General features: G+C 35.0%; 2 protein-coding genes across 2 annotated transcripts; one reads left to right on the forward strand and one right to left on the reverse strand.

Annotated features, from left to right (window-relative positions):
• The first annotated feature begins 19,805 nt into the window (after positions 1–19,805).
• On the forward strand, positions 19,806–21,887 carry LOC121206265 (beta-amyrin 11-oxidase). Its single transcript, XM_041077082.1, has 6 exons — positions 19,806–19,920; positions 20,251–20,951; positions 21,027–21,105; positions 21,219–21,325; positions 21,401–21,522; positions 21,607–21,887. Exons 2-6 carry the CDS (start codon positions 20,652–20,654, stop codon positions 21,698–21,700), a joined length of 702 nt encoding a protein of 233 aa, XP_040933016.1. The 5' UTR covers positions 19,806–19,920; positions 20,251–20,651; the 3' UTR covers positions 21,701–21,887.
• Positions 21,888–23,931: 2,044 nt separating this feature from the next.
• LOC107935181 (AT-hook motif nuclear-localized protein 23) lies at positions 23,932–25,174 on the reverse strand. The gene has a single exon (XM_016867748.2). It carries the CDS (start codon positions 24,902–24,904, stop codon positions 24,077–24,079), a length of 828 nt encoding a protein of 275 aa, XP_016723237.1. The 5' UTR covers positions 24,905–25,174; the 3' UTR covers positions 23,932–24,076.
• Positions 25,175–26,476: the final 1,302 nt, after the last annotated feature.

Raw genomic sequence — 26,476 nt, forward strand, 5'->3', positions numbered from 1 at the left:
AAGTAGGGTTCGGGAGTCGGTTACGCGTGAGGAAGGTATTAGCACCCTCGCGACGCCCAAAATTGGTATCTTATAAACATGTGTTGTCTTGATTTCCAAAAATACGAATTCAATGTAATGTTTAATCGTGATCCGACCAAAACACGAGAACTTATAATTTTTATGCTTTTGAGAAGGACATACCATCTTAACACGAGTCACTTGATATTCACCCAACATAGCGATGAAATAGATGAACAACGAGGTAATATATAAAAATGGGCGGGAAACGAACGATAATAGTTGGGAATACATCAAGGCACATAATACATACGGCAATCATATTAAAGGCAATGACATACACACAATATTAAATGTAACAATAGTATCAAATACGAGATATAAAACAATAAATATATATAATAATGATAATGATATTAACAATATGTATGCCAAAATATATATACATAAATAAATGGTAATAGTGTCAGGAATATACAATACATAATATTTGAAATATTTGAAATATATACATGATGTAAAAAAAAAAAATCTTGAAAGATATATGTACATGGTATAATTGTCAAAACATACATATACATATTAGAGATAATGTTATAAAACAATTATTAATAATATTGCATAAACATATACATATATATATTAAAGATATATATATACATATATATATAATTATTTACAATTTATACATATATTAAAAATGATGATAAAAACTATTAATAAATACGTACATGCGCATCTATATAAAAATATTAAGTGAAAATACTAGCATTAATAACATTAATAATAAATATAATGATAAAAATATATATACATGTATTAAAATAATGATAATATTAAAAGGATAATTATTATTAATAATGTTAGGTAAAAGTATACATATACGTATGTTAGGGATGTCAATTGTAGCCAAAACTAATACTAATAATAGTAAAAATTAATAATATAATATAATGCAAAATAAAGGTAAAGGAATAATAATAATAGTAATAGAAAATATTGATTCTTGAATAACAATGATATAAGTTAATGACAATAATAAAAAAGGGGTAGGAAATAATAGTATGATAAAAAATAACAAAAATAATAGCAGCGGAAATAATAACAGTAGTAATAGCATAAAGATTAGTAAGAATAGAAGATATAAAGATAATAATAACATGGAAAATAAAGGTGATAATGATATAGTAGTAGTAATAGTAATAAAAAATAATAGAATAATGATAACAATAGCAAAACTATCTAATTTATCAGTAAAAGAGCTAAATAATGAAAAAAAGATTGAATTGAATTCGAAACAGAAAATCTGGGGTAGATTTGAAAATTAATAAATGAGAAAAGGACTAAATTGAACGTCCAGGCAACGAAGAGGAACCAAAGCGGATAATAAACCCCCCTTTTAAATCGCATAGTATCAAGCAGGACTCAATTGGAATCTAAACGCAAGTTCGGGACAAATTTAAAACTTTAAAAAACTTAATTGTAAGATAATGAAAAAGCAGGAGGACTGCGCAAGCAAATACCCCAAATAGCAGAAACACGCGGATCTTAATGTTCGCGGATCGGGTCCTCGGGTTTGGGCGTGAAACGACGCCGTTTAAGCATATATGAATAACGACCAAAACGGTGTTGTTTTATACACTTATTTAAATAAAAATTTTTCTTAAAAATCATTTCTACTGATCTCCTTCAAAAAAATCCAAAGTTTCCCTTTTTATTTCTCTGCTAGGGCTTTGAGAGCCCAAGGTCGTCGTCGCCGGTCCGCCGTGTCTCCGCCGTCGGCGACCGCCGCGCACAGCGGTCGGAGGTAAGAAAATTTTCTTTTTTCTCCTTTTTTCTTTTACGTTTTTTAAGAAATATTCCTACTCATTTGTTTATACTATATGTTTATATATAGATGAATATAGAAAGAGTAGATTCGACTGAGATACAGAAACGAAAAAAAAACAATAGTCACCTTAGGCCTTCAATTTCGACTTTCTGATGTTCTTGTGTTTTAACTAGCCACTGTTCTTTTGTTTTTGCTTTTGTTGAAATTGATACATTTTTTAAAGCATCGAATACCCCCGCTTTTACAATTCTAATTCAGGTTTTATAACCCTCTTTCAATCATTCTTTATTGTATATGTCTCTTCTTGCAGGTATTGGGGCGGTGGAGCAGAGAGTGGGTGAACGGTGGGTAGGGCTGACAGAGGTGATGGGACAGAAGCGGCAGCAAAGGGGGAAGAAAGCTAGGGTTTGTGATAGCTTTTTCTTTTGTATTTGGTTTAGGGTTTGGGCCATTCGGGTTTTGATGTAAATTGGGCTTTGGGTAGTTAAGATTTTGGGTTATTGGTTGGGTCTTGGGTCTGAAATGGGATTTGGGTGTGGGTCTTGGTTTATTGGGTAGGTTTGTTGATCTGTTTTGGCGTTTAATTTAGAGTTAACGGGCCAGTGGGTTTAATTGGGTTAAGTGTACAGTTGTAAAGCTGGGCCCGGGCAATTTGAGCTTCTACAGCTACCCCTCTTTGCTCATTGTCGTGCAACGGGAATAGAGCAAAGACTTTCAAGGAAGACCAAATTTGCCCGGTCTTGCTGGGTCTTGACTTGCTTTGGAGTTCCTCTCTTCCAAGTAGTCTCGTTCTAATCCGCCATATCTTGTAGCTTTAGTTCAATCCACTGCAAATTTGGAGATATGTCTTGTAGCTTCAATCTACTCTAATGTAGCTTCAAGGATATGAGATTTGTGGCTTCGATCTGCTTCACTATAACTTCAGAAAGATGAGACCTACAGCTTCAATCTGCTCTTCTATCACTTCAGTGAGATGAGGTTTGTGGTCTTCTCTTCTATAACTTTAGAAAGGCAAGATCTGATATCCTCGATCAGCTTAACTGCATCTTTAAGGAGTCGAAACTTGCAACTTTGACCTGCTCCACTGCAACTTCAGGGAGGCCAAATCTGGTGTCTTCAATCAGCTCCAATCTTTATTCTTTACTCGGCATGTGATCCTAAGCTCAACTCATTTCTCGCAACATGAACTGACTCTTTTAAAACTAAACATTAAAAACAGAAATTGAAAGGCTCAACTCACCTCTCGCAATATGAGTTGATTTTTTTTTGAAAAACAGAAATTAAAAGGCTCAACTCACCTCTCGCAATATGAGTTGATTTTTTTTGAAAAATAGAAATTAAAAAGCTCAACTCACCTCTCGCAATATGAGTTGGTTTTTTTTTGAAAAACAGAAATTAAAAGGCTCAACTCACCTCTCGCAATATGAGTTGATTTTTTTGAAAGACAGAAATTAAAAAGCTTAACTCACCTCTGGCAATATGAGTTGATTTTTTTGAAAAACAGAAATTAAAAAGCTCAACTCACCTCTGGCAATATGAGTTGATTTTTTTGAAAAACAGAAATTAAAATGCTCAACTCACCTCTCGCAATATGAGTTGGTTTTTGAAAAACTTAACTTGAAAAGCATATTTTGAAAATACCTCGACATGTGACCCGAGGCTCAACTCACCTCTCGCAATCTGAGTTGATTTTTGAAAAACAAAAATTAAAAGGCTCAACTCACCTCTCGCAATATGAGTTGGTTTTTGAAAAACAGAAATTAAAAGGCTCAACTCACCTCTCGCAATATGAGTTGATTTTGAAAAATAGAAATTAAAAGGCTCAGCTCACCTCTCGTAATATGAGTTGATTTTTTTGAAAAACAGAAATTAAAAAGCTAAACTCACCTCTGGCAATATGAGTTGATTTTTTTTTGAAAAATAGAAATTAAAAGGCTCAACTCACCTCTCGCAATATGAGTTGATTTTTGAAAAACAGAAAAAAGGCTCAACTCACCTCTCGCAATATGAGTTGATTTTTGAAAAGTAGAAATTAAAAACAGAATTTGAAAGACAAAATTTGAAAATACCTCGGCATGTGATCCTGAGGCTCAACTCATCTCTCGCAATATGAGTTGATTTTTTTGAAAAGCAGATTTTGAAAATACCTTAGCGTGTCCTGAGGCTCAACTCATCTCTCGCAATATGAGTTGATTTTTGAAAACATGAATTAAAACAGAAATTGGAAATACCTCAGCATGACCAAGGCTCAACTCACCTCTCGCAATATGAGTTGATTTTTTGAAAAAACAGAAACTGAAAACAGAAATTGAAAATACCTCAGTGTGCCCCGAGGCTCAACTCACCTCTCGTAATATGAGTTGATTTTTGAAAAACAGAAATTGAAAGTACCTCAGCGTGTATTGAGGCTCAACTCACCTCTCGCAATATGAGTTGATTTTGAAAAACAGAAATTAAAAGGCTCAACTCACCTCTCGTAATATGAGTTGATTTTTGAAAAACAGAAATTGAAAGTACCTTAGCGTGTATTGAGGCTCAACTCATTCTCGCAATATGAGTTGATTTTGGAAAAGTATAAATTGAAAAACAGAAATTGAAATTACCTCGGCGTGCCTCGAGGCTCAACTCACCTCCCGCAATATGAGTTGATTTGAAAACAGAAATAAAAACATCAGAATACCAAAACCTGTCATTTGGTAGAACTCAGGTGTCTTTTCCTTTGATTCAATGCAGCTATTATCATATCTTCTTGCTCTGCTAGAGTACCTGTATATGTCATGCATGATGTTATCATGATATGCATATGTGTTTTAAATGCCTTTATGCCTACATTATTATGCTATGCGCCTTAGGCATGTTTATCGTATGTCCTTTTTCACCACGAGTTTTCATGATCTGCATTCATTGCTTTGACTCTTGACTTTCTCTTCAACCTTTGTACCCGTCTTCAAACTTCACGAGTAATCTGTGTTTCTCAGATATCACTCTTTTGTCCCTAGTTGAACTTTGTCCTTGCTTTGAGGCTCTTGTATTTGTCAAATTTTCATTCAGGTAATGCTTAACATTTATTTTGTTTAGAGTATGTCATTTCACTATTTATCATGTGAATGAGTCACATAATAAGATGCATGAAAATAGTCAGGTAAGGACAAAAAGGGTACCTCATATTCATTTATTTCAAAGGTAACAAACAAAGAAAGTTAACCAAGAATAGTAAAAAGTGTCATAAAGAGAAAAGGGATCGCATTCAACGGATACAAATGCTCTAGATATTCAACACATGAACTTTTCCACGTTCCTTCATCTAGAATCTTTTCGAGCATGGCTTTTTGCGTAGAAGATTTTGAGCTTTCATAAATGCTTTAAATACTGTAGTCTCGCTATTTGACCCACCGTTCGAAATGCCTTATTCTTTAAGCCCGGGTTTGCTTCATTAGAATGCCCTTTCGGGTTTTCATCCTAATCTTTTGTGTTAATCAAGACACCCTTTTTGGGTTTTCACCTTGATCCCTTTTTTTTAAGATGCCCTTTTCGGGTTTTCATCTTGGTTTCCTTTTTCAAGCGTAATATTTCTTACAGCATCTGAGTTCACTGGATTCGGCAACTCCTTCCCATCCATCTCGGTGAGAATTAAAGCTCCGCCCGAGAATGCCTTCTTTACGACGTATGGACTTTCCAATTTGGTGCCCATTTTCCTCGGAAGTCTTTTTGTATTGGGAGAATCTTTCTCAGCACGAGTTCTCCTTCGTGGAATTCTCTTGCCGTACTTTCTTATCATGGGTCGCGATCATTCTCTTCTGGTACATCTATCCGTGACAAATTGCCTTTAAACGTTTTTCTTCGATGAGGTTTATCTGGTCATATCGAGCTCGAACCCATTCTGCTTCTTCTAGTTTTGATTCCATTAAGACTCGTAGAGAGGGGATCTCAACTTCGATAGGTAACACAGCTTCCATGCCATAAACCAGAGAGAAAGGAGTTGTTCCCGTAGATGTTCGCACAGATGTGCGATATGCATACAAAGCAAATGGTAGCTTCTCGTGCCAGTCTTTATATGTCTCGGCCATTTTCCCAATAATCCTCTTAATATTCTTGTTGGCCGCTTCAACAGCTCCGTTCATTTTCGGGCGATAGGATGATAAGTTATAATGCTTTATTTGGAATTGTTCACACACCTCCGTCATCATCTTGTTGTTCAGATTCATGGCGTTATCTGAAATGATTCTTTCAGGCAAACCATATCGACAAATGATTTCCTTTTTCAAAAACCTACAAACTGCAGTCTTTGTCACATTGGCAAATGAAGTGGCTTCTATCCATTTTATGAAGTAATCAATGATCACAAAAAAGAACCGGTGTCTATTAGAAGCTTTTGGGGAGATTGGCCCTATAACATCCATGCCCCACATAGAAAAAGGCCACGGAGAAGTCGTGACATGAAGGGGCGAAGGGGCTACATGAATCCTATCGCCATAAATTTGACATTTGTGTCATTTTCTTGCAAAACTAATGCAGTCGCTTTCCATCGCCAACCAGTAATAACCTAGTCTCATAATCTTCCTGGCCATAGTGAAACCATTGGCATGTGTCCCACAGATTCCCTCATGGACATCTTCAAGTATTTTTCTGGCTTCAACAGCATCCACGCATCTCAAGAGCACTTGATCTTTTCCTCTTTTATACAGGATATCCCCATCAAGAACAAATCCCGTTGCCATTCTCCTGATTGTTCTTTTGTCATTCTCATTTGCTTGCTCGGGATACCTTTGATTCTTGATGTATTCTAAGATATCATGAAACCATGGCCGTGCATCTGGTTCTTTTTCAATGCTGAAACAATGTGGAGGGACTTCATATATGCTCATTTGAAGAGGCATTATTTCTGTTTCTCTGTTTGTTTTAAACATTGAAGCCAAAGTGGCCAGGACATTAGCTAACTGGTTTTCTTCTCGTGGAAAGTAATTAAAAGTTATTTCTTTGAATTCTTTAATCAACCTTGCCACGAGATCACTGTATTTGACTAATTTTGAATCCCTCACTTCCCAATCTCCACGGATCTGATAAATCACCAATGCTGAGTCTCCGTATACCTCTAAAGTTTGGATGTTTCGTTCAATTGCTGCACGAAGTCCCATGATACAGGCCTCATATTCCACTATGTGATTGGTACAGAAGAAATTCAGCCTGGCAGTGAACGGATAATAGTTCCCTTCTGGTGATACTAAGACTGCTCCAATCCTATGCCCCAATGCATTCGATGCACCATCAAAGCTCATCTTCCATGACTTTTCTTTTGATGACTCACATTCTTTTTCTGTAATGCACATCAAGTCTTCATCTAGGAAATCAAATCTCAATGGCTCGTATTGTAACACCCCTTAACCCTAATCCATCACCAGATCAGGGTTACAGAGCATTATCGGACATATTCGACAACTTAGAAATAATTCATAAATAAATAACATTCATAGCATAGTTTAACTTTTAAGTCTTTATAATAGACCCTCGATGCCCAAAATACATATTAGGAGTGGAACGAATTTTTTTTTTCAAAATTTCGGCAGCATTTCTGCTTATTTTGTATAAAACCCCCTGCAAGTTCAAACCAAAAACAACCAATACGATATATACTATATAAACTTTTGTACCATTTCATTAGTATAAACATTAAAAATACTAATTACCATTTTTTTACAACAAAAGTCTTGTAACATTCTGATGTGATCAAAATAACACCTTTGTACATGCCACTTTTAATTCAAAATATGGTACCTACTTATGAAGCTCTTGAGGATGTGAAGAGATGAAAGATCTTCTAGTCGACGCTACCTCTTCGAGTCTAACTGTACCTACGCGTTAAAATTAAACGCGTTAAGCCGGTGAAGGCTTAGTAAGCACTACAAGAATAAATAGGCAAATAAATCCCATTTAAAATATTATAATCCATTTTGATCAATATATATTTATATGCATATAAGTTTCTTTAGTTGTATCTTATAATAACAAAATTTAATTTATTATTATATAAGTTATAAAACTTACCTTAGTACATTGATAACTCGCTTTGATTCACAACTTATAACTTTAGCCCAAAGTAGACTTAATAGAACACACTGGATATACAGAACAAATACAGAAGTGCATTATTATGCACAAACGAACAGAGAGCACAGATGTGCTAAACAGAGAGCACTTAACGTGCTAATAATAGAACAGAGAGCACTAATGTGCTAATAATCAGAGAGCGCGCTAGAGTTCCTTAATGGCATGCCACTAATATCCTAGTAGTTCTAGATTCATCTATTTAGGCATTAAAACTGAATTTCATACATTTAAATACTTTACATAAATATCTCGAAAAAGATTTTTCATTTCTTCATCATTACAATTTAGTACATATTATACAATTCACAAATATCACATCTTTTTCACACACATACTTTTGTCACAACATTATTACTTAATGTTCAAACAATATAATTTCTTATATTCTCCAATTATAATTTTCTTTTCAAATTTCATAATTCCATAATCTATTATTATTATTATTTATTTACTTATAAATTTAAATATATACATATATATTACATTTTTATTTCTAAATAATTCTATACTACAATATAAACATCTAAATAAAATTAATTTTAAAAAAAATCTTGTAGTACTTACAACAAAAAGATTGAGATGATGTCTTCCTTCACTCCTTAGCCTTCCCTTTTCCTTTTTCTTCAATTAGGTCCTCTCCTTTCTTTTCTTTCTCTTCAATTTCATATAAAACATATAACATTTATATGTTAGAGAAAATAATTAAATGACTTTCCTATGCTATTAAAAAAATAAACATGTATGATATAATAAATTCATCATTTCTTACATTAACTTACATTTCAATTTATTCCATAACTAAACTTATTTCCATTTCTATTACAATTTATGTTTTATTTTTATTTAAATTCTACTTATAACTTAGTTTAACTCCCAAATTTTCACTAATAAACCCCAATTTCAAACTTCTTATAATTTACTCCTTATTGCAATCTATTTCACAATTCAATCTTTTTTTTCTCAATTCTAATTTGAATTTTTCATAAGTTCAATCTCTAATTTATCCATAAATTCAACAATAACTATATAAACAAAAATCTAATAACTCTCTAAATTTCAACATATACCTAATAGTATTTTGTTCTAGGATCATAAAAACTCAATAATTACAAGAAAATGAATTAAATTGACTTACCAAATTGAATTTGAACCCTTGAAATCCCAAATTTTCTTTTTTTCTTTTTTCTTTCTCCCTTTTTCTCTATTTCGTCCCTGCTATTCTGTTTTTTTTTTTCTATTTTGTTTCTTTACTTTTCTCATGTTTTATATATTATATTATATATAATATAATAATATAATATATTATATATTAATACTTAAATATTAAGTTAATATAATATATAAAATATATTTTTATATAAAAAAATATCTTAGATTTTTTTTTCTTTCAACATTAAACCGCCTCATTTAATAATAAGGGCATATTTGCCTATTTAGTCCTTTTTATTTTCTTTAATCTATAATTAAACTTTCACACTTATTTCAATCTAATCCTTTTTCCTAATTACTTCTAATTAAGTCAAATTCACTTAATCAAAACCTAATTAAACACACAACTAACTTCGTAAATATTTGTAATAAATATTTACGAATCCGATTTATCAGAACGGAGTCCCGAGAATACATTTTTTTCTTTCTTTTCTCTTTTTAACAATTTAACTATATAATCAATAAAATTTTCCTATCAAAATTTTCATGCAGTATTCCTATCGTAATATAGACTATGCCTCAATATTAAAATAAATTTTCTTTCTAGATCAGATTTGTGGTCACGAAACCACTATTCCGATTTTTACTGAAAATAGGCCATTACCTCCGTTGTTCGAGTTGCTAAGAAGTCAACTATTGCGCTCCCTTTTATCGACTTTTGGCTCACATAGACGATGTCATATTCTGATAGTAAGATCTGCCATCGTGTCATTCTTCTTGAGAGTGCAGGTGATTCCATCATGTACTTTATTGGGTCCAACTTTGAAATTAGCCATGTCGTATGATACAGCATATATTGCCTGAGTCTCTGAGCTACCCAAACCAGAGCGCAACAGTATTTTTCTATGGACGAATACTTTGCCTCATATTCAGTGAACTTTTTGCTGAGGTAGTAAATCGCCTTTTCTTTCTTTCCTGACTCGTCATGTTGCTCCAGTACGCAACCCATTGAATTCTCGAACACAGTCAAATACAATATCAATGGTCTTCCCGGCATTGGTGGTACTAGCACTGGAAGACTAGACAAATACTGTTTTATCTTGTCAAAAGCCACTTGGCATTCCCCGTTCCATTTTCCAGGATTATGTTTTCGGAGGAGTCAAACAATTGGGTTGCACTGGTTAGTGAGTTGAGCAATGAACCGAGCGATGTAGTTCAACCTTCCTAAAAATCCTCTGACTTCTTTTTGTGTGCGCGGAGGTGGTAACTCTTGAATGGCTTTTATTTTATGTGGATCAACTTCAATGCATCTTTCGCTGACGATAAAGCCCAGCAATTTTCCCGAGGTAACCCCAAACGTACATTTGGCTGGATTGAGCTTTAGCTGGAACTTTCTCAGTCTGTCGAACAACTTTTTCAAGTTCATTACATGCTCTTCTTCCCCTCGAGATTTAGCAATCATATCGTCGACATAGACCTCTATTTCTTTATGCATCATGTCATGGAATAATGTCACCATAGCCCTCTGATATGTTGCCCCAGTATTCTTTAATCCGAACGGCATCACCTTGTAGCAGAATGTTCCCCACATTGTTATGAAAGTAGTTTTCTCCATATCCTCGGGGGCCATCTTCATCTGATTATACCCCGAGAATCCATCCATGAAAGAAAACAATGAATGCTTTGTTGTGTTATCCACCAACGTATCAATGTGTGGCAAGGGAAAATTATCTTTAGGACTTGCTCGATTCAGGTCACGATAATCCACGGACATTCGTACTTTGCCGTCTTTCTTTGGTACCAGGACTATGTTAGCCATCCACTCTGGATATTTAGAGGCTTGTAGGAAACCAGCATCGAATTGCTTCTTGACTTCCTCTTTTATTTTCAACAACATCTCAGGTCTTATCCGTCTTAGCTTTTGTTGAATAGGTTTGCATTCTGGCTTTAATGGGAGTTTATGGACTACTACATCTTTATCCAATCCTGGCATGTCTTGATATGACCATACGAATACATCTTTGTACTCGAGGAGTAAAGCAATCAAATTATGCCTGGTATCCTCTGAAATAGAGGTCCCAATTTTCACTTCTTGCTTCTTTTCTTCAGTTTCCAAATTTATTGTTTCAATAGATTCTTGATGAGGCAAAATCTGTTTATGCTCTTGCTCTACCATTCTTAGCAAGTCAGGAGACGAGACATAGTCTTCAGCACTTTCTTCGACTTCAAATTCTCCTAAACAAATAGCCTTCTCAAAATCGATTTCAGGACTCGTAACGGGTTTGTTCATGCTGTTGATATCTGAGCACGTGAAAATTGAATGGAAAAGGAAACTATAGAGGGGCATCCAAGTATTGGAACCAACAAATGAAATACTATGGCATAGTGTGAGGCAAATGTACAGATAGGCTATGAAATGGGAAGATGATTATGAAATTAGTGATAATGCGAAAGATCGTGACAAAATGCATCTTCATTGATATTCATTTAAATGATAAAGAGCGAATGCAAGCTCTTACAAAAGAATTCTATTATATCTAAGGACACAATAGAGGGTTAATGTTTGAGCATTACTTTGAAAACTTATAAACTACAAGAAGGTCCTCGGCAGTCCAATTGTTCAACATGAAACCAGAAGGACAAGGGCGTATCGTTGAAACATCTTTAATTGCCTCACTTCCTTTGTCAATGGCATTTATACTGACATTTCGAAGACCCCTTTCAATTAATAACAACGTGCTTTCTATTTTATCCTGTCCGGGGTATATCATCCCTGCAGATGTAAATGTTTTTGACAAAAGAGGGTACGTTATTGGCTCTCATTCTATTTCTTGGCCTAAGGTTCTTGCGATCCCTCTTTCTTGATCCTTCTTCCATTATTTTCTTCTTTGACGTATGTCTGGCTGGAACCCCAAAACGTATCAGGCCTTGTGGTATACTGGCTTTAGAGCCCTGACTATTCCTTGCAGATATCTCCCTAGACCTTTTCTCGCTCGAGCTCCCCTTCCTACAATCAGTTTGACACCTATCTTAGTATTTCTTGACAGTTTTGGTGCGGGAATTCTGTTTCCCTCAGCGACGAATATGGCATTGACAAATTCAAGGGATCGGAAGGAACATTCTAAAGCATCTTTACTCACTTCAATGTATGGTGCGTCGGTAGAAATATATGCTACAATATCTTCTTCTCCCTCGACGATGACCAAACAGCCATCCATGATGAATTTCACCTATTGATGGAGGGATGATGGGACTGCTCCAGCAGAATGGATCCAAGGTTTTCCCAAGAGACAATTGTATGATGGTGTAATGTCCATGACTTGAAATTCAACATTGTATATGTAGGGACCCACTTCTAGACGGATCTCGATTTTTCCAATGACTTCTCGTCTTGTTCCATCGAATGCCCTTACTGTAGAATGGCAGGGCCTTAGATAGGACAAATCCATCGGAATCCTAGAAAGTGTGGCCAAAGGTATGACATTGAGTGCCGATCCATTGTCGTTGAGCACGTTCGGTATTATATAGCCCTTACAACGGGTTGTGATATGCAATGCTTTCACTGAGCCTCTACCATTGGGCAGTATTTCATCATCACTAAAAGAAATGAAATTATCCGCATTCAAGTTGTTCACCCACCTATCCAGTTTTACTCAATTGTTCTACCACGTTGTACTCACTGTGCTTGATAAATTTTAAGAACTTCTGTGTCTCCTCCTCGTCTACAGGCTTTTTAGCTTCTTGTTCAGGCACAGTTTCATGCTCATCTTCGGTTACGTGCATCGGTGCTTTTCCTTTCTGTTTCAAGTCACTGTTCTTCTTCATTGGTTCGACCTCTTTCGAATAACATCTCCCACTACGAGTGAAATGACCTACTTCTTCAACACTTCCAGTCATGGCTTTGGGTTTTTCATCTTCAGGTGTGACGATATTGACGTCGTATTTCCATGGTACTGCTTTATTGTCCTTGTAGGGGAAAGGGGATGGTACCTCGATTATCACTTTTGGTTTCACCGGCTCCTTCTTCGCGTCGTAATAAATTATTAACGGTCGGTGGGCGCTATACGGGAAACCTGACGATTGATGGTCAGAGGCGCATATTTCTCCTCCATCGGCCTCTTCCCCTTTATAAAAGATCTCAAACCCTTTATTATCCAACATGTTTTGCAGTAATATCCTGAACTCCTCGCAGGACTGAATGCCATGTCCTTCAAAACCATGGAATTCGCAAAAACTTTGACCTTTTTCATTTCTTCCTTCGAATATTCTATTAAGATGACAGAGCAACCCCTCTTCAACTAGCACCTCCCAAATTTTCTGCAGAGGTGTTCTTATTTCAGAAACTCATCTTCTACTTTGTCGTTTGTCCTCCTCTCCTACTGTGCTCACATTCCCTTCGACGTGATTTGGGAATGGGTTCCCGGACGTACCGACAGTGCCATCAAATCGCAGAATGCCCGCATCGATGAGTCCTTGAACTCTCCTTTTGAAGGCAAGGCAGTTTTTCATAGAGTGCCCCTGGTTCCCGGCATGATATGCACAACTAGTATTTAGATCCTACCATTTCGGGTATGGAGGTTTTAGGGGTGCCATGTAATGGGGAGATATTAATTGTTTCTCCAAGAGTTTTGGGTACAGTTCCCCATACGACATAGGAATAGGGGTGAATTGCGGTCTCTCGGGATTGGGTCTTGTTGGTCTTGTTTCATTTCTGGGTTGGTTTTGAGTGGGTAGAGTGTTTTGTGGGAATGTAGTGACGGGCCTTTAGTTGTTCATGGCGTATACAGGGTAGGAAGGAGGTGATGCTTGGTAGTAAGGGGTCTAAGAAGGATAATAGAAATTTGGAGGAGGATAATTTCGAGGTCGGGGTTGGTTTGGATATGGATTAGGGGTATAATGGCTTCCCATTCCTACCATATGGGCTTCTGGTTCTTTCTTCTTCATGGGTGCTGCCTTTTTTGAACTTTCTGAACCTTCCATCCTCCCACTTTTGATGGCATTCTCTATAAGCTCACTGGATATTACAATATCCGCAAAGTCCTTCGTGGCACTTCCCACTAGTTTGTCATAAAACGGTGCTTTCAAAGTGTTGATGAAGAGAACGGTTATCTCCGTTTTTGTTAATGGAGGTTCCACTTGGGCCGAGAGGTCCCTCTATCTTTGCGCATACTGTCTAAAAGTTTTTGACGACTTTTTCTCCATCATTTGCAAAGTCATCCGGTTTGGCACCATATCCGATACATGCTTGTACTGCTCACAGAATGTTGATGCCAAGTCCTTCCAAGATCGGATCTTTTCCCTACTAAGCTGGTTATACCACCGAAGAGCCGATCCTACTAGACTATCTTAAAAGCAATGTATGAGTAGCTTATCTTCGTTCACATAACCCGTCATTTTCCGGCAAAACATTACAAGATGTGCTTTTGGACACCTTGTCCCATCGTACTTTTCAAAATCAGGCACCTTGAACTTCGGAGGCAGAACCAGATCGGGCACCAAACTGAGCTATTTGGCACTTAGTGCAGAGAAGGCTTCAGTACCCTCTATTACTTTAAGTCTTTCCTCTAAGCTCCTATACTTCTCTTGAGCCTCGTGGTCAATGGTTTTCAACTTGGCTATTTCTGTTGGATCGTCCAAATCTGGAACGAGTGGATCAGCAGGACTAGCCCCCGAGTTTGATACAAACATTCCTTACCCTATGTGAGCAGGTGGCACCGCCCGTTGCTCCAGGTCTGTGGGTTCCCCTTGAGTGTACCCTCTTTGTGTTGCGTGGGCGTGCGACGGAGTGAATCCTGGGGGATAGAGTGGACCTTAACTGTGATTAACTCTTGACCGAGGTTTCTCGACGTCAGAGCTCTGCGTGGGTCCCTTTCTCTTAACTAAAGCTGACATTATTTCCATTATCTTGGCCATTTGATCCTTCTGTTCGAGTGATCCTTCTTGAGGTCTCACTATTAAATCTCTTGTCTCTTGCTGCGGCTTGGCCAACTGCTATTGTAATTCCCTTTGGACTCTTTCCATTCTTTCGATTCTTTCATTGAATTCAGCCTCCATTGCTCTAGCTTGTCGACGCGTTCTATACGAATGACGTGGTTCCAGTCTCGTGGTATTACAACTGCGAATTGTATGTTTTAACCTCAGCGAACGATTATGGGATATGCAATGAATGAATGAATGAATGAATGCATAAATGTCAAATGAATGTTAGTCATGAAAGAAATGCAAGAAGTTGGTGTTGATTTCAAGATAGCCCCTATTTACGCATTTCATTCATCAAAAGAGTTTATTACAAAACATTTTGTCATTTTCGATTTAGCTATTACACAAACTTCCTAGCTACATCACCATATTTCTTTACTCGTGCTAAGAACTCTGATATGTTTGATCTTTGACTTGGAGGGAATTGGAAAATGAGAATTTCAGCTTCTTCCGATAATTGTACCACGTGCATGGCTACCCCACGAACTTCATTGATCAAATAGCTAAGTTGCATTTCTTTTTCTTGGAGACCCTCTTCGTAAGCACGAACGTCTCTATCATACTGACTATTTTTTTCTTCCAAAGCCTTCAAGAGAGTATCAAGCTGTTGTTGACGATTTTGCAGTATATCTTCTAACTCTCGTATCCTCTCTTTTAGTTATTGACGTTTAGATCGACTAGTCATTACCTCGGCAGACATAGCTTCATATTCGATGTTCTTCTTCCTTAGCTCCATCATAGCCTGCGCAGCCTTTTCCTCCTCTTTCTTCGCTTTTCCTTTCCAAAATTCCATCCCTCCTTTAATGTTGCTTATTTCTTCCTTCTATTCTGCCGACGACTTGCCCAGCCCACTATTCTTTATTGTGCTTCTTAACTTTTTATTTTCCAGATGAAGATCTCTTAAGTCATTTCTTACGACTTCAGCCTCATTTTGTACTTTCTCGGTTCTGGATCTTTCAATCTGAACGTCGATCTTCAATTGGTAATTTTCCTCTTGAAGAGCACTAAGGTCCCGAGACATCTTGGCCTTTTCTCGTTCAAATTCTTGTCTTGCCATTTCTAGCTCAGACGGTATTTCCTCCGAGAAAGGATTCTGGACGGTGTAGTTCGTTGACAAGATTTGCTGACTATTCACCCGTTGCTTTTCCTAGACGTCGTAATCTTGGGTAAGGGTATCAGCATATAAGGCTAATTCCATGAGATGAATTTTCTTCCAAGGCTTTGCAGTGTCTCGGATCCTCTTCATATACCCTTCACCCGCGAAAGCGAACTCAGACTGTGCTAATCCTCCAGTTGCGGGTATGAATTGTTGCAAAGAAAATTACCTTTGGACTAATAGCAGAGCATATCCAACTCCTCCCCATAACCCGAGTAGTGGTAACCAATCTTGATCTCCGACCTTGTATAGCAGAACCGAAAGGCAGATCCACGGTACTCTCCACGTTATATCCTCGGCGCGAAAGTTCTGAAAAATTGAGACCCAATGCTGTTCAGTGACTTCCTTTGGCCATTCTTTCTTGAGATAAGCTTCCAACGGGGCAAATGTTTTTGAAAACATATGGAACGGTGTGCACTCTACTTTCCAGAAATGGCTCAAAATCCAAACATTTAGTAACTGCGCACATCCGATAAAGCATCTTTTCCCCATTTTCCTACAACTATTTAAGGATCTGAAGGTCTCGGCTAGGATAGTCGGGACAGGGTTGATTCATTGTTTTAATTTTTTAAAGAAATCCACCACCGTAACTTCTATGTGTCCAAGGACTTTCGGGAAGATGATCAAACCGTAAATGGCCAAAGCAAATAGATTTACTATTTTCAACATGTCGGGATGGTTCAGAACCAATTCTCATAGGGAAGACCATGGAATGCAAATGGTTTCATTCTTCTTCTTTATCTGTTTTTCGGCCCATGCGTCAGTCATGTCTGTCAATCTCACTAACTTTTTCTTGAAGGTCATTAGCTTAGGCTCCTTCACATATACTTTATAGAATTGCGCATTTTCAACACGAAGCAAAGCAACGTACTCCTCTATAGTCGGAGTCATGTTTTCTTGATTGAAAGTAAAACATTGGTAGGCCGGATCCCAAAATCTGATCATAGCTTGAATCAATCACTCATCTATGTTGACAGCAATCAAGTTGTCTATGTCCCCATATCTTTCAGTGAAGATACCTCTAGTGTCCGAGTCCCACTGATTCCAAACCCGAACCAAATCTTCAAGATTATTCTGGCGAACATTCACGGTTACGTGCTCGGGCAGATTGGCAATCCATCCCTCCACTAGACTATCCTCTTTTTCTTTCTGAGTTTTTAAAGACCAGTCCTGAACCATGGCATTCTTCTCGGTTGTTTGTATAATTGACTCTTCCATTAGAAACCCATTTTTTGGCAACCAATCTCTAGTCAACACCTTCCTAATATGATGCCTATAATGCATGATGCAAAATAAGAACACATACAAGTATCTTGGTTAGTACAACAAATATGAATTACGGAAAATCAAAATAGAAAGTGTAAATGTCAAAAAAATAAAAGGGAAGAGGCGTTTCTCTCATGTATTTATTTTGGTGACCATTAACGGACGGAGGTTCGGCATGGCTCTAGTTAGGTGGCTCGTACGGTTCACTATATGCGGTTTCGGTTCTAGATAGGTACTCGAATTGTCCATACTGTCATCTACTAAGATTAGTACGAAGCCTCGGTCGTAGCCCATCACAGGCTCACGAGTTCAATTCGAGGGATTACATTTACTTATGCCTATGCGGAGGGACAAGTTAACTCACGAAAGCATAAGTCATATGTAACCCGAAAGTATTCATTAGCCTGTGCGGAGGGACGAGTTAACTCACGAAGGCGTAGCATTTACTTTCATTTAAACGGACGGAGCCCGGGTATAGAGCTCATGTTATGCAAGAATGCACGTGCACGGTGTGTGGGGAGAAACTCACAAACCTTTATGTTTTATTTAAAAATTAAATCAAAACTAAAACCATAAAAATTTAAAGCTTTAAAACAACTAGACAAAACAAGTTAGAAGAATATATACAACACGATGCAAATGCATGATTTTTCAAAAACACAATTTTACGATCATGACTAAATATTAATTTGAACAAGGAACTTTGAAAAATTTGACAACACGAGTTTAGTTCCAGACACGACTCTCAAAAAGGGTCCCCGGTGGAATTGCCAGCTGTAGCGACGTAAAAATTTTGCTTTCGGTCGCTAATTGTGGCGATTTACTGAAAACTTGAAAACTGAAGTTTGATTTTAAAATAAAGAGGGGAGTCGCCACCGATCCTTTTTATAGGTGTGATCGGACACCTAATAAATTTATTTTTAAAACAAAAAGGAGGCTGAGTTTAGGTCTACGTCAAAATCCAGAGAAAAAGTAGGGTTCGGGAGTCGGTTACGCGCGAGGAAGGTATTAGCACCCTCGCGACGCCCAAAATTGGTATCTTATAAACATGTGTTGTCTTGATTTCCAAAAATACGAATTCAATGTAATGTTTAATCGTGATCCGACCAAAACACGAGAACTTTTAATTTTTATGCTTTTGAGAAGGACATACCATCTTAACACGAGTCACTTGATATTCACCCAACATAGTGATGAAATAGATGACATAGTGTTTATATCGGTACGTTGCCATGCGTATTGAAATAAATAAAAACACGAATAAACATTTTAAAATAATGAACAACGAGGTAATATATAAAAATGGGCGGGAAACGAACGATAATAGTTAGGAATACATCAAGGCACATAATACATACGGCAATCATATTAAAGGCAATGACCATACACACAATATTAAATGTAACAATAGTATCAAATACGAGATATAAAACAATAAATATATATAATAATGATAATGATATTAACAATATGTATGCCAATATATATATACATATATAAATGGTAATAGTGTCAGGAATATACTATACATAATATTTGAAATATATACATGATGTAAAAAAAATAAATCTTGAAAGATATATGTACATGGTATAGTTGTCAAAACATACATATACATATTAGAGATAATGTTATAAAACAATTATTAATAATATTGCATAAACATATACATATATATATATTAAAGATATATATATAATTATTTACAATTTATACATATATTAAAAATGATGATAAAAACTATTAATAAATACGTACATGCGCATCTATATAAAGATAATAATAACATGGAAAATAAAGGTGATAATGATATAGTAGTAGTAATAGTAATAAAAAAATAATAGAATAATGATAATAATAGCAAAACTATCTAATTTATCAGTAAAAGAGCTAAATAATGAAAAAAGATTGAATTGAATTCGAAACAGAAAATCTGGGGTAGATTTGAAAATTAATAAATGAGAAAAGGACTAAATTGAACGTCTAGGCAACGAAGAGGAACCAAAGCGGATAATAAACCCCTCTTTTAAATCGCATAGTATCAAGCAGGACTCAATTGGAATCTAAATGCAAGTTCGGGACAAATTTAAAACTTTAAAAAACTTAATTGTAAGATAATGAAAAAGCAGGAGGACTGCGCAAGCAAATACCCCAAATAGAAGAAACACGCGGATCTTAATGCTACGGATCGGGTCCTCGGGTTTGGGCGTGAAACGACGCCGTTTAAGCATATATGAATAACGGCCAAAACGGTGTCGTTTTATACACTTATTTAAATCAAAAATTTTCTTAAAAATCATTTCTACTGATCTCCTTCAAAAAAAATCCAAAGTTTCCCTTTTTATTTCTCTGCTAGGGCTTTGAGAGCCCAAGGTAGTCGTTGCCAGTCCGTCGTGTCTCCGCCGTCGGCGACCGTTGCACACGACGGTCGGAGGTAAGAAAATTTTCTTTTTTCTCCTTTTTTCTTTTACGTTTTTTAAGAAATATTCCTATTCCTTTGTTTATACTATATGTTTATATATAGATGAATATAGAAAGAGTAGATTCGACTGAGATACAGAAACGAAAAAAAAAGTCACCTTAAGCCTTCAATTTCGACTTTCTGATGTTCTTGTGTTTTAACTAGCCACTGTTCTTTTATTTTTGCTTTTGTTGAAATTGATACATTTTTTTTAAAGCATCGAATACCCCCCTTTTACAATTTTGATTCGGGTTTTATAACCCTCTTTCAATCATTCTTTATTTTATTTGTCTCTTCTTGCAGGTATTGGGGCGGTGGAGCAGAGAGTGGGTGAACGATGGGTGGGGCTGACAGAGGTGATGGGACAGAAGCGGCGGTAAAGGGGGGGAAGCTAGGGTTTGTGATAGCTTTTTCTTTTGCATTTGGTTTAGGGTTTGGGCCATTCGGGTTTTGATATAAATTGGGCTTTGGGTAGTTAAGATTTTGGGTTATTGGTTGGGTCTTGGGTCTGAAATGGGATTTGGGTGTGGGTCTTGGTTTATTGAGTAGGTTTGTTGATCTGTTTTGGCGTTGAATTTAGAGTTAACGGGCCAGTGGGTTTAATTGGGTTAAGTGTACAGTTGTAAAGCTGGGCCCGAGCAATTTGGGCTTCTACAGGCATAACCGACTTTTTGGAGAAAGCTGATTATGAGGATGGTAGACCAATGAGCCATGAACTCCTTGCTGTTTTATTAATCGGGCTCTTCATTGCGGGTCGTGAAACTACATCTCGAACGGCTATATGGGCCACCATCTATCTCCATAATCATCCCCATCTGTTGCACAAGGCCAAGGTGAAATGGGATTTTGGTCTTTTACCCAAACAACTCATCTGTTTTAACTTTTTTATTGGATTTCAAATTCCAATTTTTCAAGAAGAGCAAGAGGAAATCGTGAAAAGAGGACCTTCTTCCCAGAAAGGTTTAACCTTCACCGAAATTAAACAAATGAAATATCTATCCAAGGTTAGAATTAAGATTTATATGTTCATCAATCATTTCCACTTGCAAATATGAAATCACTGTTGTATAACTTTTTAGGTGATTGATGAGACACTACGAATACGCACCAATATTTTTTCAATCTTTCGAGAAGCAAAAAATGAAACTTATCTCAATGGTTAGTTTCTCTATAATTTCACCATATCCACTCTACGTGTTTAATTACTTATTTTCCTGTCTTCTCCTGCCTCGCAACCAGTTTTAGAGTTGCTTTTAATATTTTTTTTAAAGGCTACCAGATACCACAAGGCTGGAAAGTGTTGGTATGGACAAGTGCAGTTCATATGGACCCTGAAATTTATCCCAACCCAAAAGAATTCCTTCTTTCAATATGGAATGTAAGTAAAATGGTAAAATAATGACCTCGTACCACGGCATTGTAATGACTATGCTTTTTTTTAAAATGTTTCCAGGATTTTATACCCAAAGCAGGGGCTTTTCTACCCTTTTCAACAGGAAGTAGTACCTGTCCTAGAGCTGATCTGGCCAAACTTGAAGTCACTATTTTCCTTCATTATTTCCTGCTCAACTATAAGTGAGTTTGGCTTAATTTCTTTTCAAGTAATGTACATTTTAGGTCATTGTGTAAGTTAAAATCTTTTACTTTCATAATATGCAGGCTTGTACAACTTAATCCAGGAGGTCCTGTTAATTATTTCCCTTCACTAGATCCAGCTGACAACTGTCCTGCCAAAATCATTAAGATCCGTTGATTATGCTTTAGTACTTCAGTTCATAATAAAAAGGTTCTCAGCTTCGAATTTCCAGTTTTAGTGTAGCTAACACAGTCTATGCAATAAAAAAGACAAACATGTGTTCTGTTCTAGGTGCCAATTTTAAAATTCTGGTCTTACTCAAAGGATTATTGTTAAATTTATTAAAGTTTTGTTATTTCTAAAATCTGATTTGGTAAATATATTATCATGTGTAAATTGTAAAGCCATGTCAACTTATTATTCCACATGCAGTCAACCCTCTTTTTAACGGGAAAGGATTGTATGAAACAGTGACGCCATGTCATCTTTATCCCTTTTCCAATAATTTTATGCCACATCAGTGTTTTCATCCTAAAAAAAAATCAAATCCAAATTAAAATCCTGAAATTCAAGATAAAATTAATGATGTTGCATAAAACTATTGGAAAGGGGCAATATCTCTGTTTCATACAATCATTTCTCTTCTATAACAGCCACCCACTATAACAATATTTCACTATAATAGTCAAGTTTCTTGGAGAACCGATTTTTTTATGTTTTATTTTAATTCTCTATAATAGATTTTCGCTTTATAACAACAATATCCATAGTTAAGGAGTACATTCTTTATTAAATTAGTTCTTTATAACAAAATATTGTCTGAATTTTTAAATAAAATTATAGCTATTTCATATAAGTAACCCCATTAACTATCATTTATTAAATGAAAATGATTTTAATTAAAATATTATTTCAATAAAATGATTAAATTTCATGTAAAAAAATCTATTAATCATATTTTATTAAATGAAAATGATCTTCAATGACTGAAATTAAATATATTAATTCAATAAACCTATTAAGCTCCCTAATTAAATATTCTACTATAAATTTAGAATATCATAAACTTAGATTACTTAAATTTAATTACTCGTGATAAATTATTTAATTTAAATAACTCATATTGGTTAATTGAACTTTTAAGATTTATGAACTTTATATTAATCGTGTGACAGAATGTAAATAAAAGATACATAAAATCAATAACGCATGCACCTGCTATACATCTTTTAAAATTTGTTGATTTGATTCTCATTTTCTTTCTTTTATGAACCTAATTCCCAATTTCTTTATTTGGTGGAAATTCATTATATGAATTTTATGGTAAGTTTACAACAGTTATCTTTCTATAATAATGTTGTCATAGGTGTATAGCAGCCATCTCTCTATAATAGACAAAATCTAAGTAAACAAATAGGACTGTATTACTTATTAAAAATCCAATCAATAGACTAACAGCTCTCATTTGCATTAAGATCGAAATTTCAAAATCGAAAAAGTATAGTGACTTAGAATAATCAAATTAGATAAAATGAACTAAATCTACAATTGTATGTATAGTATATAACTAGTAGAATTAAATAAAAGGACTTGCCCATCTTTCTAAATCAAATAAAATAGGTGTATGATAAGATAATCCACTTTCTTTATTATCTTACTTTATTCTTACTTTTCTTATTATTCTATTGTTTTTGTCTTCTAATTTGAATTTTTGAATTTAATAAAGAAAGAGTTTATTATAAATTGTCGAAATATTCGATTCGTTAGAATCCGATCCAAGAACAAGGATTATTTGTAAAAATAGGATTTTTGGGAGATATAGAAAGATGTAGAACTCTATATTTTTATTCTATTTTTTCTCTATTTAAATTATATATATAGACGCAATAGAAGAAGATAAAATTCGTTTTATTTGTCTCTCCAATTTTGAATTTTATTTCCCATAAGGAAAAATTCACTTTTTATCTTGTTGTTAGAAGTTTACTCATTAGTAATATCGGATAATAATAATTATTCACATAATTTATTTTTCAACAATTTCATTTTTTGTCATAAAGTCAAAGCCCAGTAGGTAATTCAATTTAACTACTACATTTTAGTCAAAAACAAAATTGAAAAATTAAAAAACTATATAAAAATTAAAATTAATCACATTAAAAATATAAAAATTAAATCGACAATTTGAAAAAAAAAACTTTAACCCCATGTAATGCAATTTCCTAAAAGCAATACAAGAAAAACACAATGATATGCTACCAAACTCCTACAAGATCTAATTTGGAAAGTCATTTTTAAAGTACAATGTTGATGTAATAGGAAAGATATATATATATTGTGAGTGAATGAGATAATAAATAGGAGAAGGGTTAATATGTATAAAGCAAATTGTAAAGATGGAAGCAGGAGAGTGAAGAAAAGTTATTTAATTCATCTTCAAACTATTTCTTATGGGGATCAAAGTTAGAACCATTTCCACAAATCATAGATTCCAAAAATCCCATAAAGAAGGAAAGATTAAAAAAAAACAAAACCTAAAATCAAACCCAGGCCTAGCTATGTACCACCTGAGTTTCCTTGCCATCCTTCAACTGGTAAGTGGACATTAGGCTGCATATTGGGTGGCAAATTGAAGAAAGGCAACCCACCTGGGACAGCACCGTCATCGGTAAACATGTTACCACCATTGTTTCCACGGCCGCCGCCGCTTTGCATCTGCATTTGGTCATCATCCTCTTCCAAAGGGAGTCTCTCATAGGCCACATTTGTAAACGACGATGCTATGAGTATAACAGGTCCAGCCGCCATCAGTTCCCCAACCACATTTCCCCCAACAACCTGACCTTGCCCGCCGGCCAAAAAGATTGTCAAACTGGTGGCGCCTGGAGGAGCTGGCGGCGGCAAAAACGAACCCGAAAGTGATAATATTTCGAATCTGCCATGAAGGGTAACAACAGCTCCAGCCGCAGCTGGTTGCCTAATGCTGACGTTGGTCACCGTACCGCTCCCGCTCAGTATACACACTCCCCTTTGCCTTCTCCGAGCGTAGTTGGCAACACAGTCGAACACATCGCAGCCGCTCCCAACTTCCAGTAAGTGAGCCCGGAGCGTGTTTGCACTCTCCCTAGTGACGATGACCGGAGGCTTGGGCTTGTTTTTAGAACCTGGAGGACGACCCCTGGGCCTACGGGCTATAACAAGGTCACCCGAGTGGGAACCGTTGACTAAATCCAGAGCTTGGTGGGAAACATCATCATCTTGGCCGTGACGATTGTTTGAAATTTCGCGATCTTCAGGTTCAGGTTGGTGATGGAGGTGAAGGTCGGGTCTTTGAAGATGTTGAACGTAGCGAGAAGCAGCAGTGCCTAAATCAAGACCCGCCATGCGAGAGCAACAAGGGACAGCCGTAAACAAGGGAAAATAATGGATTAAAAATAGTTTTTTTTTCTTAAAGAAATTATATATAATAAATCGAGAGTTAGATTAAAGGGAAGGGCCTGTTTGGGGGCTCGAAGAAATTAGGAGAGAAATGAGGTTTTAGTGCTTTTTTATATTATTTTCAAAGAAAATAAAAGACAAGGAGAAGGACTGCTATGCAAGAAAAGGGAAGGAAACAAGAAGGAAGAGAGGGAGGGGGGACGAAGTCCGAAAGGTTGCAATCATTTTCTTATCATTAAAGTTTAAATAATATGAAAACCAAAAATAGGTTGGATTCAAGGTGCGAAATCACAAAATATTTCGGGTACGAAATTAATTATAAAAATGATAAATTATATTTTTATAATTTTTAAAAAATTAAATTTTTTATTATTTTTAAAGAAAATTAAATTGTAATTTTTTATTACTAACTTAAAATTTTAAAAAAATTAAAAGAGGTAAATAACAAAATTTGTATTTTAGGCAGGGATCACCTACCAGCTAGCAACCCCTGTGCGAATCATACTCTCATCTTTTTGGGGCGTGGACTTAAATAATACATGGAGATATCTTTTAACTACAAATTTTACCAATTTTATTTGCCAGAAAATAATTAATTCTTTTATGAAATTTTCAAATGAAAACTTCTTTGTGTGTACCCATAATATTTCGATAAAAAGTAACTCTAATCGAGTAAAAATATTATACTAATAATAATTTTTTAAATTTAATATTTTTATTTAAATATATAATAATTATTAATATGATTTTTCATTTTAATTTTCAATTTTTAATAATATTATTAAATATTAAATAATATTTATAAATATATAGATTATAATTTATAAATACTTAGTGATAATTTTTTTATTATATAAAATATATATTTAAATAATATAAATAAAATTATTTATTTAAATCTTATTTAACTTGATTTAACCTTTCTAGTTTTAATGTGTGATTATCTATTTTTATATGTGTAACTTCAAAGCTAAGTTTTAATCGGGTATTGATTATTATTATTATATTTATTATAATATAAATTTCGATTGTCAAAGAGTAATGCTTCGATAATATTTTATAATAAATATAATTATAATGCCTTTGCTTCATAGAATACATCTTTGAAAACTAATTTCAAAAGAAATAGGCTTAATGGTGTAAAAAAAATCCTCAAATTTTTTCAAGAAAAGCAATTAAACTCTTTTTCTTTTTCTACTCAATTGAGCACTTGAACTTTCAAAATGCATAAGAAAAGGCTCTCAAACTTCTTAAAAAAAACAATTAAGCCCCTGCTTATTTTTTCTACTCAATTGAGTACTAGAGCTTTCAAAATGCATCAAAAAGACCCTCAAAATTTTTTAAAAAAATAATTAAGCCTTACTCTTATTAAAAATTAGAAAAAAATTATAAAAATAATAAAATTTAGAAAATTTATTAAAATTTATTAAAAATTATAAATTTTTTAATAAAAATAGTAAAAAGTAAAAATTTTATAAAAATTTATAAAAATCATAAAAAAATTAATGACCCATAGTT

This window comes from Gossypium hirsutum, chromosome A09 (genome assembly GCF_007990345.1).
Source record: "Gossypium hirsutum isolate 1008001.06 chromosome A09, Gossypium_hirsutum_v2.1, whole genome shotgun sequence".
NCBI classification, from domain to species: domain Eukaryota; kingdom Viridiplantae; phylum Streptophyta; class Magnoliopsida; order Malvales; family Malvaceae; genus Gossypium; species Gossypium hirsutum.